At 47.2% G+C, this 13,000-nt stretch overlaps 1 protein-coding gene across 3 annotated transcripts in view; it reads right to left on the reverse strand.

Moving 5' to 3' along the window:
- PARVA (parvin alpha) overlaps window positions 1-13,000 on the reverse strand; it is a 146,530-nt gene that overhangs the window by 38,846 nt on the left and 94,684 nt on the right. For all 3 annotated transcript variants that reach the window (XM_046685190.1, XM_046685189.1, XM_046685191.1), the window contains 3 exons: window positions 11,585-11,674; window positions 11,435-11,505; window positions 8,671-8,773 (listed from right to left, as the gene is read on the reverse strand). In XM_046685190.1, coding sequence (XP_046541146.1) covers window positions 8,671-8,773; window positions 11,435-11,505; window positions 11,585-11,674 — 264 coding nt within the window. The remainder of the gene's footprint in view (window positions 1-8,670; window positions 8,774-11,434; window positions 11,506-11,584; window positions 11,675-13,000) is intronic.

The following is a 13,000-nucleotide window of genomic DNA, read 5'->3' on the forward strand; positions in this document are numbered from 1 at the left end:
TAAAGGCCATCTTTCTGGTTTTACAGACAAGTGACCTGAACTGCAGAGAAATGTTTTAGTGGTAGAACTAAGACTGGAACTCAGATCGCCCATCTTTCTCTTCATTCCTCTTTCAGTTTTGGCTTAGCTGCTACTTCAGCCTATGTACTTCTTGGTATGGGGAAGTGACTCTTAAAACCAATATGGTTGAACCCTTCAGGATGCTGCTCCTCTTGGGATTCATGGAGTCATCTCCACTCAACACCCACTAGTCAGAGTCAGCCTGGGTTACTTTAGCTGCTCATTCCCTACATCACTAGGATCTCCTAAAGCTTTTCCCCATCCATATTGGCACTCCTCTAGTTCAATACCACTATTTTCTGACAAGGAGATGCTTTGCTGAAGTTTCCTCCACTGCCTCTAAGCAACCCTCCTGCTGCTCTGCTGCTCCTATTTTCTCTCTTCTTCTTTTTTTTTTTTGGTGAGGAAGATTGGCCCAGAGCTAACATCTGTGCCAATCCTCCTCTATTTTGTATATGGGGCACTGCCACAGCATGGCTTGATGAGTGGTGTGCAGGTCCACGCCCAGGATCTGAACTGGTGAATCCTGGGCTGCCAGAGAAGAGTGCATGAACTTAACCAACATGCCACCGGGCCAGCCCCTAGGTTATTTTCTTAAAGTCCCATTTCTGATCATGTTGCTTTGCCCACAAGCCAGCAGCAGTTACCACTGCCCACCAATATCTAAAGTTCTTAGTTCAAGGTCCCCCATAATGGGGCCTCATCTTTTTTCTGTAAATAAATTTTTCATTTCAGAATGCTTTTTAGATTTATAAAAAAACCTGAAATGACAGTTCAGATGGTTCCTACATATCCTGAATCCAGTTTCACCTATTATTAATATCTTACATTACTACAATACATTTGTCACAACTAATGAACAGTATTGGTACATGGCTCTTAACTAAACTCCCTACTTTATTTGGGTTTCACTAGTTTTTCCCTAGTGTCCTTTTCTGTTCACACCTACTCATCATTGTCCTCTTAGTCTCCTCTCTTCTAGGATAGTTTTTCAGACTTTCCTTGTTTTTCATGACCTTGACAGTTTTGAGGACTATTGGGTTTTTCCTATGTTTTTCTCAGGGTTACACTGGGGTTATGGGTTTTGGGAAGGAAGACCCAGAGGTGAAGTACCCTTTTCATCACAACATATCAAGGTACATGCTATCAATATGACTTATCACTGGTGACATTAACTTTGATCACTTGGCCAAATTAGTGTCTATACCAGCTCCCTCCTCTGTGACGCTGCTTGCCTGCTCCCATCCCATACCCTCATCACTGGAAGCCAGTCACTGAATGAGGTCCACGCATGGGCTGGGGAGTTAACCTCTGCCTCCTTGTAGGGGTTGTGTGACGACATAAATTATTTATTCTGTAAGGAAGAGTTGTCTCTTCTCCCTCATTTATTTATTCAGCTCTTCATTTATATCAATATGGACTTATAAATATTAATTTTAGCTTTTGGGTGATAATCCAATACTATTGTTATTCATTTTTTTTTGCTCAAATTATTCCACCTTTGGCCACTGGGAGCTCTTTCAAGCTGATCCTGACAGTTTCGTCATGCTGCCCCGTAAAAATATCTCTTTTCTTAGCACCTCTTTTTGGCACTGCAAGATGCTCCAGGTTCACCTTCTATATGTCCTGCTCTTGTCCTGGAGTCTGCCAATTCTCCAGAAGCCCTGGACTCTATTACTGGAGAATGGAGTTAGTAACCAAGATCTGGGGCCAGCCTGGTGGCGCAGTGGTTAAGTGCGCATGTTCCGCTTCGGTGGCCCGGGGTTCGCCAGTTTGGATCCCGGGTGCGGACATGGCACTGCTTGGCACGCCATGCTGTGGTAGGCGTCCCACATGTAAAACAGAGGAAGATGGGTACGGATGTGAGCTCAGGGCCCGTCTTCCTCAGCAAAAAGAGGAGGATTGGCAGCAGTTAGCTCAGGGCTAATCTTCCTCAAAAAAACAAAAAAACCAAGATCTGGGTGCTGGGTCTCATCTTCTTTGTAGCCACACATCATTTGCTCAACCAAATCTGATGATCACCTACCCATGCGCTCCTTGTCTCTACAACACTCTCCCTCCGCTCACACCGAAATCCACAGGAGCTTACCAGCAACATTTTTGTTGTGCTGATGAGAAAGTTCTTCCCTGTCTTCGTCTCGTGGAAATTCTGCTCCTCCCATAAGGCCTCATTCAAAATGCCCCCTCTTTCCTAACTCCCACTTGATACCCCACAGGCCTCTGTGCAACCAGGCTGGGAGTCACCTGAGGGCCTCCCTTTGACACATTTACTTCTCTATCCCTAACCTCAGCAGTTAGCAGAAGCAAATCAAATCGTTGCTGCTTAATGAATATTAATTGACTAGATTAAGGTCAGTGTAAGATGTACTCATTAAGGTCTATCAGGGAAAAAGACACCCTCCCAAAACAAAAATACCATCCTGTAGAACCTTTATGCCCAAGCAACCCTTCTTTGTCCCCAAGCCTGAAGACAATATCCTGTTTCAGGCACATGCTATTGTGAAAACCAGAAGGAAGAGCCTTATGACTTTCATGCCTCAAAACAGGCCTTTTCTGTTCCTGGTTTGTGCGTATGTTCACAGATAAGGATCAGTGGAATCAAACATACCAGAAGGAAACTCGCATAGCTGTCCCGGGTCAGGAGACCTCAATAAGAAGCAGGCAGTGGCCCAAGAGCAAATGAGACGGTTCTCCTGTGTGGGCATTTTCCGGGAATCCTCACCTCCTGCCTCTCTCACTCAGTCACGTCTATTGCCTCGGTGTTGGGGTGCAGAGATAGCGAGGGGAGCACGGATGCAGCTGCATAACCAAGACGACGGGAAATGTGTCTCAACTTTGGACTATTCTGTGACTTTCTTGTTGGTGCCACAGGGTAACGAGGAACTTCCTCTTCAATCTAGGGGTTGGGAAACTTCTGTTATGATGTGTGCAAAGGGCTGGAGTCGGTGCCATGAAAAGATGGGGGTGGGCATCGTGAAGAGGCAGACGGAGGGGCCAGTGTCTGATTTTTCCCAGGCAGTGACACCAACAGTACAGAGAAACAGCCCGTGTCCGGAGGGGCAGCCCCTAAAGCAGAAGTCGTACCATCTGGTCTGCCTGGATGATGCTGATGCCTCTCCCTGGGGCTCTCTGACCCACCTTCCTTTTCCTGCAGCTGCACACAGCTCCCAGCACACTGACAGCTCTCATTTCTGGCCCTGAAGCTCTCTCCTTCTCTGCCCAGAGCTCACCCTGGAGGCTCATAGTTCCTACCCAGGCAATCCTCAACCACAGGGTGACGAGAGCCACTGGATAAATGCCCCTGCCTCCCTGTCCTGGGAAGGGAGATTTTGAGGTGTGTTGTCACCTGGTTTCTCAGAAGGACCCCTGCAGGACTGAGCCCCAGTTGCACACAGAGGTGTCATCCTTACTAATGCACCCTAGCTGACATTTCTCTCTTCCCCTCTTACATTCCCCACTTGAGTATTTGTACTTTCTAAGATCACCTCCCATATAAACTTCCTCCATCCAAGACCTTGTCTCAGCATCTGCTTTCAGGGAAACCTAAACTCAGATCTGCTGCCAGGGCAAGAGGGAGGACCCAGAGAACAGAGGCAGCAGTGGGTGGCTGGGTGGTTAGGCAGCTCAGAAAGAAGGAGTCGGGGGAGGCTGTGCCAGGAGAACCTTCCAACGTGCTTAGGGACTGAGAAGGACACCAGACACTGCTGCCGGGCAAGCACTATCTGGCCACACAGAAGAGAACCAGGTACAATTCTGCCCTTGCAGGGCTCATGATCAGAGAACACCTAGCCACTGCTTTTCACTGAGTCCACCTGTCATCTTAGGGATGCTCACCCATTCAAGCCATCACCATAACAACAAACACATATAACCTTTTGCCAAGAGATCCCTGCCTTGGCATCTTGCTGATTTCCAGGTTCTAAGTCCTTGTTCCACGATGTCATCAACACAGCTTCCTAGATTCCGGATCCATATCCTGCTCCCAAGATACGACTCAGCACCTCTGGACTCCTGGAGGTGCCTATGCCATCTCCACCTTCTTCTAAGTGCCAGTGTTTCATAGTTTACTAATCTCAAACTCAGCTCCCTCCTATTCTCCCTGCCCAGCCCCAGGACAATTTGAAGCCGAATTTCTGGAAATGATCATGCCTGATTCATCTTAGGACCACCAGGTAATAGTACCATACCTATTTATTTGTGCTACAGATAGCAAGTTAGAAACATCTATTAAAATGCCCAGATATTGATTTCTAATAAAAGAAATCAGGGCTCTTTGGAGAAGTGGTTGATTCCAGGGCCAGAGTAAGTATAATATAAGACGAGCTTGCAGCATCTTATGATGCTAGAAAAGCAAGGACATGCTAGAAAAAAAGATATGGGGCAGCATGTTGAAAATATCGAGGAGCCAACTTGAAAAAAGGTCAAAGCCAGAAATAGAGGAGCAAAACAACGAATAAGGATAGTACTGGAAGATAACCTAAAGTACAAAATAAGTACCCTGTGACCATACTGATATCAATAAATACTGAATAAAGGAGGAACAAGGGAAGATTTTTCCTTACAGAAGAATTCCAACTAATAAACATAGAAGGAGGAAGGGAGATGGGAAATCTCCCCTGGACCATCATAGGAATAACTGAGTCAGTCATGTTCCACCAATTAAAATTAGTGGGAGAAGTTGAAGGAGAAATAAGATATTTGCATAATCTTAAAGTATCCCTCCCCCAATAAATTAATTACAAAGAGAAAAACACTAACTTTACCATGAAGAAATCTGGCAGACAGCACCTTAACCAAGCGATCAAGGTTAACATCTCCAGCGATAAGACACGCTGGCATCATGGACCCCCTGATATTCTGCACTGAAGAGGACACATCACTTCCGTGGTATTCTTCCCCAAAATGTAAAACCTTAATCCAATCATGAGAAGATATCAGACAACCCACACTGGGGACCATTCTACAAAATCACTAGTCAGTCTTCTTCCAAAGTGCCAAGGTCATGAACCACAGGGGAGACTGCTGAAGATTGGAGCAGATGACAACTGAATGCCACATGGGATCCTGAGTTACATCCTAGAGCTGAAAAACGATAGTAATGTGAACACTGGTGAAATCCAAATAAATTCTGTAATTTAGTTAAGCGTCGCACTGAGGTTAATTTCTTAGTTTTGATGCTTCTCCTGTGGTTGGGTAATAGGTTAACACTAGAAGGAGGAGAGGGAAGGCAGACAGCAACTCTGTTCTCTCTCTGCAACCGCTGTAAGTCTAAAATTAGGTCAAAATGAAAAAGTTAAAATAAACCCTGATCAATGACCTATGGGTTTAAGTATTAAGACACATAGTGAAATATAAAGACGATCTGGAAGATCTCCGGAGTGCTACCAAGGCAGGGAACGGCATGACACAGAGAGAAGGATTGTGGGGTCAGAGAAGCTAAGAAAATGATGAAGATTTGAGCTAAGGTGGCAGTAGTGGGCTTGGAGAACAGTGGGGAAAGGTCCACTTACCCAGCACTGAGGGAGGCAGGCACTTTTCTAAGGGCTTCCTGCATACAGACTGACTGAGGAATGGGACGGGTTTGATACATTACACATGGGAGGTACAGTTGTCAACATTTGTGGCTCACAGAATAGGGACGAAGGAGAAGGAGCAATCCAGGAGGACTCCCGGGTTTCTAATCTGAGCAACTGAGGGCGGTTGTAACACCATTCAGCACAGTGGCAGACAGAACGGATTTGGTGGGGAGGAGGAAGATAAGCTCAGTTTGGGGCAGGTTGGTTACAAGGTGCCTGTGTGTCATCCAGGTGGGCAAGTTCGAAAGGCAATTAAAAGATAACCATACAGCTTCAAAGGGAAAGCCATTCCAGAGATATAGATCTGAAAGCGATGATCACATAGGTGACGGTTGAAACGGTAGGAGTTGATAAAATCACCCAGGACAAGGAAAGAAAGAGAGGAGGGCCAAGGAGGGAAGAATGTGAAATGCCCACCATCATGGAAAGAAGAGGAGCATGTGAAGACGACTCAGAAGCAGGTGTCAGAGAACCAGGAGGGCATGAGATCACAGAGATCACTGGGCTGGGAAGGAGGATGAGACGCTGAGTAGGGTCAAGCGCCACAGCATCAGGGAAAGTCAGAATTGACATTGGTGACCTTGGAAGGAAAAGCCGTGGAAAGACGGGAGTGGCACCCAGCCCATACCTTGAAGGGAATGATTAGGGGTGGGGAAGCAGATATGTGAGTGCCAAACATTCTTTTGAGAAACTTAAGCTGGGGAAGAAGGAAGACAGAAAAACAGCCAGAGGGGAACTCAAGGTCAGAGGGGTCACCTGAAACTCTTGCCTCCAGACTGATTCCGCCCACGAGTTCCTGATGTATATTTTTAACTGCAAACTAATTCTCTCCAGTGGGGATCCTGCTTGTAGCTTTTGAATGTGTGTGTCTAGCCCTAGACCCACAAAGGGTCTAAATTTGAGTTGACAAAAGAAGCATCACCTCTGTTGTGAATCACCTTTTCAACATGAAGGTTGAGATCTGACATGATCTAATCTGACTGTACTTGACGCCTGACTCGGGGCTGCATCACGTGATGCTGGGCAGTTTGCAACTCTTCCCAGAGGCAAGATTACCTCAGGGCCATGTTCAGGGACTCCATGGCCACGTCCCACCCATTTGGAGATCATTTCAGATCCTGACTAGGAATTTGCTGGAGGAGTTAAAAGCTGCGGTCACTAGGAGTGATGCTCAAGGAGTCTCAAGGCTTTTCCACATCTACCTGTTCCCTGAGCGTTTTCATTTCCTCTCCGTGTTCAGTTGCATTTACAAGCCTTTAAATATTAACACTCATTAGTATTGATGTTTGAGTACTAAATCAGGTTAGCTTCCTAGAAATTACTAGATTTTATATCATTCATTCATGCATTCAATACACATTGAATCAATATACATTGATTAAGTGCTAGGCAACCTGCTAGGCCTGGAGAAGAGTGGATAGATAAATAAGACATGGGTCCTGCCCTTGAGACGCCCACACACATTTATATAAACAACTTGGAGAGTCTCATAGTAAAGGCATGTATGTGTATTATGTGCGTGCGTGTGTGTGTGTGACTCTCTCTGTGGGAAAACAGAAGGGCACATGGCTATCACTTCTAGGTGTGATTGTATTGTCAGGATATGAGAGGGAGGCACATTCGATTGATTCTAGAGACTGAAAGGATGAGAAATAATGAATTGGCTTGGTGGATAAAGGAGGAGGGGCCTCAGAGGCAGAAGGAAGAGCAGGGGCAAAAGGACAGACGTGTTAATATGCACGGCCTACGTAATAATGTAGCAATGGTATTCACAAAAAATAATAAAATCAACAACGCTGAAAAGGATGAAAGACATTTATTGGGCCCTCACCACGTCAGGCACTATTCTAAGCGCTTTCCATTGCATGAGCCACATGTGTGAGAGTGGCGGGAGGTGAGGCTGAGAAGACGGCCAGGGGTCGGGTGATGAAATGTCTTGAATGTTGTGCTAAGGGGCCTGGACTCTGGCCCACAGGTAGGGGAGAGCAAGTACTGGCAAGATTAGACTTAGGATTTAAATAGGTTCCTGCAGCTGTGTGGGGAATGGATTGGAGGAGGTGAGATAGGGGGCAGAGGGGTGAGTCCGGAAGTTGTTTCAATAATTCAGTCAAGTGAAAATGGTAGGGAGGATGGATGCAGAGAGAATTTGGAAGCAAGAAGAAATGGGCCTCAGAGACCTCCCACAGATCTGGGGGTGGTGAGGAAGAAGGGAAGGGGTTCCATGGACTCAGAGGGGAAGAAACATCTTTAGGAAAGTGGATGAGCTCAGTGCGACGTGCCCGCAGGTGGACAGCTAAGAACGAGAGTTGAGCACTTGGGGCAGAGGTTTGGACAAGAGAGAAGATAGGCAACAGTGAGGGGATGTCCAAATTCATTCAAGATAAGATAGTGCCATTTGACACTAAGATCACCCTGAATTCACCTTTCTCCCCGCCACCGCCTTACCTTTTCACATGAACAGGTGTGAACTGGCGCAGGGTTATATCCCTTTCAAAGCAACACACCTAGAGACACACACAGAGGCCCGACATCACAGAGGCAACACTCCCACATACTTGCACCCAACCTAGAGAGGGATACACAGAGGCACACACACATATACACAGGCCCATTGGTCAGAGAGGGGTACACACACAAGTCCACAGATCACAGAGGTGCACACACATGCACGCACCTCTCCCCCCTACACACATGTAAATATGCCTACGAGGCCACAAGTTTACAATTTTCTGGAGAGGCTGAGGCGTGTTTCCCATAGACAGTGAAGTCTATTCATCTACCCAGCTGATGACCCTTGACTGCTAGGGGGAGCGGCCCCATCTGGTCATCAAGACCCCCTTTGCAATCACGCATATAAGACAGATTCCAAGAGGACATCTACAGGCTCCACTGTGTGTCATCCCCGACTCTACACATTCAGATTCCGCTCCGGGTGAACTGCTGTGAATTGAGAACACTCCTTCTCAGCAGGAGTAGGTGGTCCATCCGCCAGCAGATTAGAGACATCCACTGCAACATTCAACTCTCCTCTCACCAAAAAGCTTCTGCAGGACTTGGCCGTCATATAAGTCTTCAGCCAGGTCTTTCACAATGATTCTTTCTCCCACCAGCACATCATTAATCCAGTCAATTAATACCTACAGAGAGAGAGAATAAGAGAAGAGTCATGGAGTATTTTCTTATTCACCAGCTTTCTTATCCTGGACAATTAGAATCTAAATAAACTCCAGATTTGGAAAGCAGCAGAATTATCCACATGACTGACTATGGGGACAAGTAGCTGTGAGCGTGAGCCCCAACGGTCCTGTCAATTTTCAGATGCAAACCCTTCTAGTGCTGGTGGCATCAGTGTCCCAGCTAATATCTTCTGGCCCCCTACCATTCCTTACTCTAACGGCCAGCAACACTCACACAGTGTTTGTCTGAGTGGCTTTGTACCAGGTTGAAACCCCAGCTTCACCCACCACCTGGTTTGTGTACCTCTGTTATCCGTGGACCTCTGTATGTATGTGTATGTGTGTATGCATGTATGTGTGTCCGTGTGTGTGTGTGTGTGTGGGTGGGTGTGGACCTCCGTGATCTATGAATCTAAGGCAAGCTCATTATCTGCTCTGAGCCTCTGATTCCGCACCTCTAAACTGAGGATGAAAATACCTCCCACATTAGGTAGCAGAAAAGAATTGTATACGACAAGGGCCAAACGCTCAGTAAAGGCAGACCTTACTAATAAATAAAGTGCTCTCCCATGGATGACATTTGGCCAGGTGGTTACTGTGACCCCTCTGTTCAGGAGGGGAAATCTAACACAGAAGTAAACACATATCCGCCCAAGGTCCCAGAGCTCAGTGGACAGAGACAGGAATGGAACTCTCGTCCACCTCACTGCAAAGCTCACGTTCTCCCCCTGTGCCAGGCTCCCTCTCCGGGGCCAGCGCCGTATCCTCGGCTGTATCTTTGCAGCGGTCATTACTGAGGGCCCTCTGTGGTCAGGCACGGGCAGAGGCAGTCCGCGTGAGGGCCATTTAGTCAATCTACACCACACCCCTGAGAGGCAGGGAGCATTCGTTCCCTTTTTCAGGCATGGAACTGAGGCCTGCCCAAGTTAAGTCCATCACCTTTCTTCTTAATTTTTCCTCTTTTTTGTTTAAGATATTATTTATATACAATAAAATTAACCAATTTTAAGTACATAGTTTGGTAAAGTTTGGTCATTGTACACAGTCGTGTAACCACCACCACAATCGAGTTACAGAACAGTTCCCTCACCCCAAGAAGGTTCCTTTGGTCCCTTGGTACTCGATCCCCTCCCCTGACCACAGGCCTCAGGCAACCACTACAGTTTTCCCTCTTTGACGACTTCATATAAGTGGACTCACAAGGAACATTGCCTTTTGTGTTTGACTTCTTTGACTTAGCATAAAGAGATTGCCTTATAACAGAGGCAGCAGCCGGGCAGGGTTTCCATCCCTGGGTGCAGCTTGGGGCCTTCATAGAACATTCATTCATTCATTCATTCATTCACGGTGAGGAAGATGGTCCCTATGCTAACATCCATGCCAATCTTCCTCTACTCTGTATATGGGACACTGCCACAGCATGGCCTGATGAGCGCTGTGTAGGTCCGCGCCCAGGATCTGAACCTGTGAACCCTGGGCCGCCGAAGTGGAGGGCGTGAACTTAACCACTATGCCACTGGGCCAGCCCCCAGCATTTATTAGTACTTGCTGTATGTCACACATTGTGCTGGATCCTGGGGGTACAATGATGAAAAACAGAGACAGTCTTTAACCCCAAGCAGCTCCCCATGTAGTGAAGGAGACAGCGGAGTATATGAGTATATGAATATTGCACTATCACGTGGTGACTACAAAGATGGAACTAAGTACAGGGCCCACAGCAGCACACAGAGGGGCTCAGCGACCGGAAGGGCTTTAGACAAGGCTTCCTGGAGACCGTGACCCGCTCTGATTTCAGGTGGAAGGTAGGTAGAGGCATCTGGTCGGAGGGGCTGCCTGGACAAACGCAGGGTCGGGGGGAGTGCCCGAAGCAGGCACGGTGTGCATAGGAGTTACCACGAGCAGGTCCAGAGTCCCTGCGTTGCCAAGCAGGAGACGGCCTGAGGTTGACGAGGCAGCTAGAGCACGGAGACCCCAGATACCACCCCCCGGAGTGTGGGTTCAACCCGCAGGTGATAGGAAACTACACACAAATTTTGAGCAGGAAAATGATATATTCAGATTTACACTGTGAATGAGTTGCTCTGGCAGCCAGTGACTTTTTGTCTTGTTTTAAGACTAACTTGGAGAAGTTGAAGAAAAACACAGGACAGGGACTGAGAAGGAGTTTGAAATGAACATTTTTTTGAGGGGTGACCACATGCTAGCCCCTGTGCCAGATTCATTATGCACAATATTTCATTTAATCTCATTTATTTCTGTTTGAATGGCCTTTCTAAGACTCACTTTCCTCATCTGTAAAATGGGAATGATACTAAATCCTACTTCACAGGATGCTTTTGAGCATCCTTGAGGAAAGCAGTGAACTGTCAGATCCTGGCAAAATGAGCTTCTTTTCACTGACTTCTCTGGCGCTTAGGATGAACACCATTCGTTGGGCATTTGTCATGTCCCACTTCTGTTCCATTTTAGATGTCCACTTACTGGACCATGAGCCATCTGTGGGCAGGGACTTCCGTGACTTTTTACTCTCTCTGCAGTGGCTCGCACGGTACCTGCACAGGCCAGGTGATCTACAGATGCCCGGTAAATCTGGGGGGGCCCCTCCTGCTTTCCTCTTACCTTCATTAGTTCTTGAAGTTTTGGGTCGCTGCGGGAGTTTGGATCCACCATCGTTCGCACTTCATTCTCCTCTTTAAAAAGAAAAGGAAGTCAGTGGGGTGGCTCCACTTGAAGGCTTAGACTACCCCAGAGAACAGGAGACCCAGTTACCTAGCATCGTGTCCTCAGGGTCCAGCTCGAAGGGGATCGGGCTGAGGGGCAGGTTGATGGCATTCATGCCCTCCTCCTGAAGCTCTGATACTGCAAGAAGAAAGAAGCACGGAGTCACACTGCAGCCTCCAGACAACAGGCGTGGAACTCCCTAACAAACGTGTCTGATACTGATAGCGAGAAATAAAACCACTCAGGCTGGGTGACAGCTGTTACTCAGTCTGCAAGCGATTCCCTGCCTCTCCTGCTGAAAGGACCGAATTGTCCCCTTCATCTCACTCTTCTGGCTGCCACCTCACCTGCTTTCCTTGGAGAAATAGGGAGGTCCTGAAGACACGGAAAGTTGCCTCCTCTCAGAAGCAATCTCAGAATAAACAGAAGGGAGGTGGGCACTGACTCTTTCTTAAGTCTCTGCCTTTTGCCACTGCCACCCATCCTGCAGGGGCTTGCTGTCTGGTGCACAGTGGGGGCCCAATAACTGTTGACTAGATGAATGAGGTCACCAAGTTAAGGCTACATTTATCCTGTGAGCCACTTCCATGCTCAGTTCAACCTTCTTCTCTCTTCCCTCCTGATTTGGCTTCCCTAAGTATTTTCTGATTATCCCACCTCCCTCCTTCATCCCACCCCAGCTGCTGCTCGAGAATGCCTCAGTCAGGCCTCTTCCCTTCAGCTCTAATGAGCTGTGGGCCCCAGGGCCAGGCACCTCACCTCTCTAGGCCTGTTTCCTCAGCTAAACATGAAGAGCTCAACTGGAAGACCAGCAAGTTCTTTTCCAATTTTCACATCCTAGAAATCCACAATTCCACTTTCCTCAAGAAAAATAAAAAGAGTTCAACGACCACGAAAGACTTCCTGCCTGCTCCCTTCCATGCACCCATCCCCCAAGTGAAGCCTTAGTAAAAAAAATTCCTCCCACAAAACTAGTTGTGTGACGGACACTTGCTGAGTGCTGACCTTGGATGACCTCTCCTAAAGGCAGTGGCTTAAATCCGCTCACCTCTGTTCAGTTCCAGTTCGGATAATTACTTTTCACCAATTAAGCACAGAAAGACCATTCTCTCTGAAGGCGTTGGTCACCAAAAGGTTCTTAAAGAGCTAATATGGCAGCTGCAATCAACCTTAATAAAAGCAATGTCCCATCTTTCCATTTTATTATTTTTTTTATTGACTCTGGCCTCGCTGATTGCCAGCATATACTTGCAAGAACTCTTAAGCACAAGGCAGTCTCTTACAAAGACTCCTTTCATATTAGCAACCTCACTGATGGTTGCAGTTGGCCGGGAACGAGATTGCCTAACAAAGAGAGTGAAACACACTCTACCCTAAGGAGACACAACTTGCATTATGAAGCTGGCATTTCGTCCCGCTGCTGTGGGCCCTGGACATTCATATGGGATAACAGCCAGTCACCAT

Source organism: Equus quagga, chromosome 14 (assembly GCF_021613505.1).
Source record: "Equus quagga isolate Etosha38 chromosome 14, UCLA_HA_Equagga_1.0, whole genome shotgun sequence".
In the NCBI taxonomy this organism is placed as follows: Eukaryota; Metazoa; Chordata; class Mammalia; order Perissodactyla; family Equidae; genus Equus; species Equus quagga.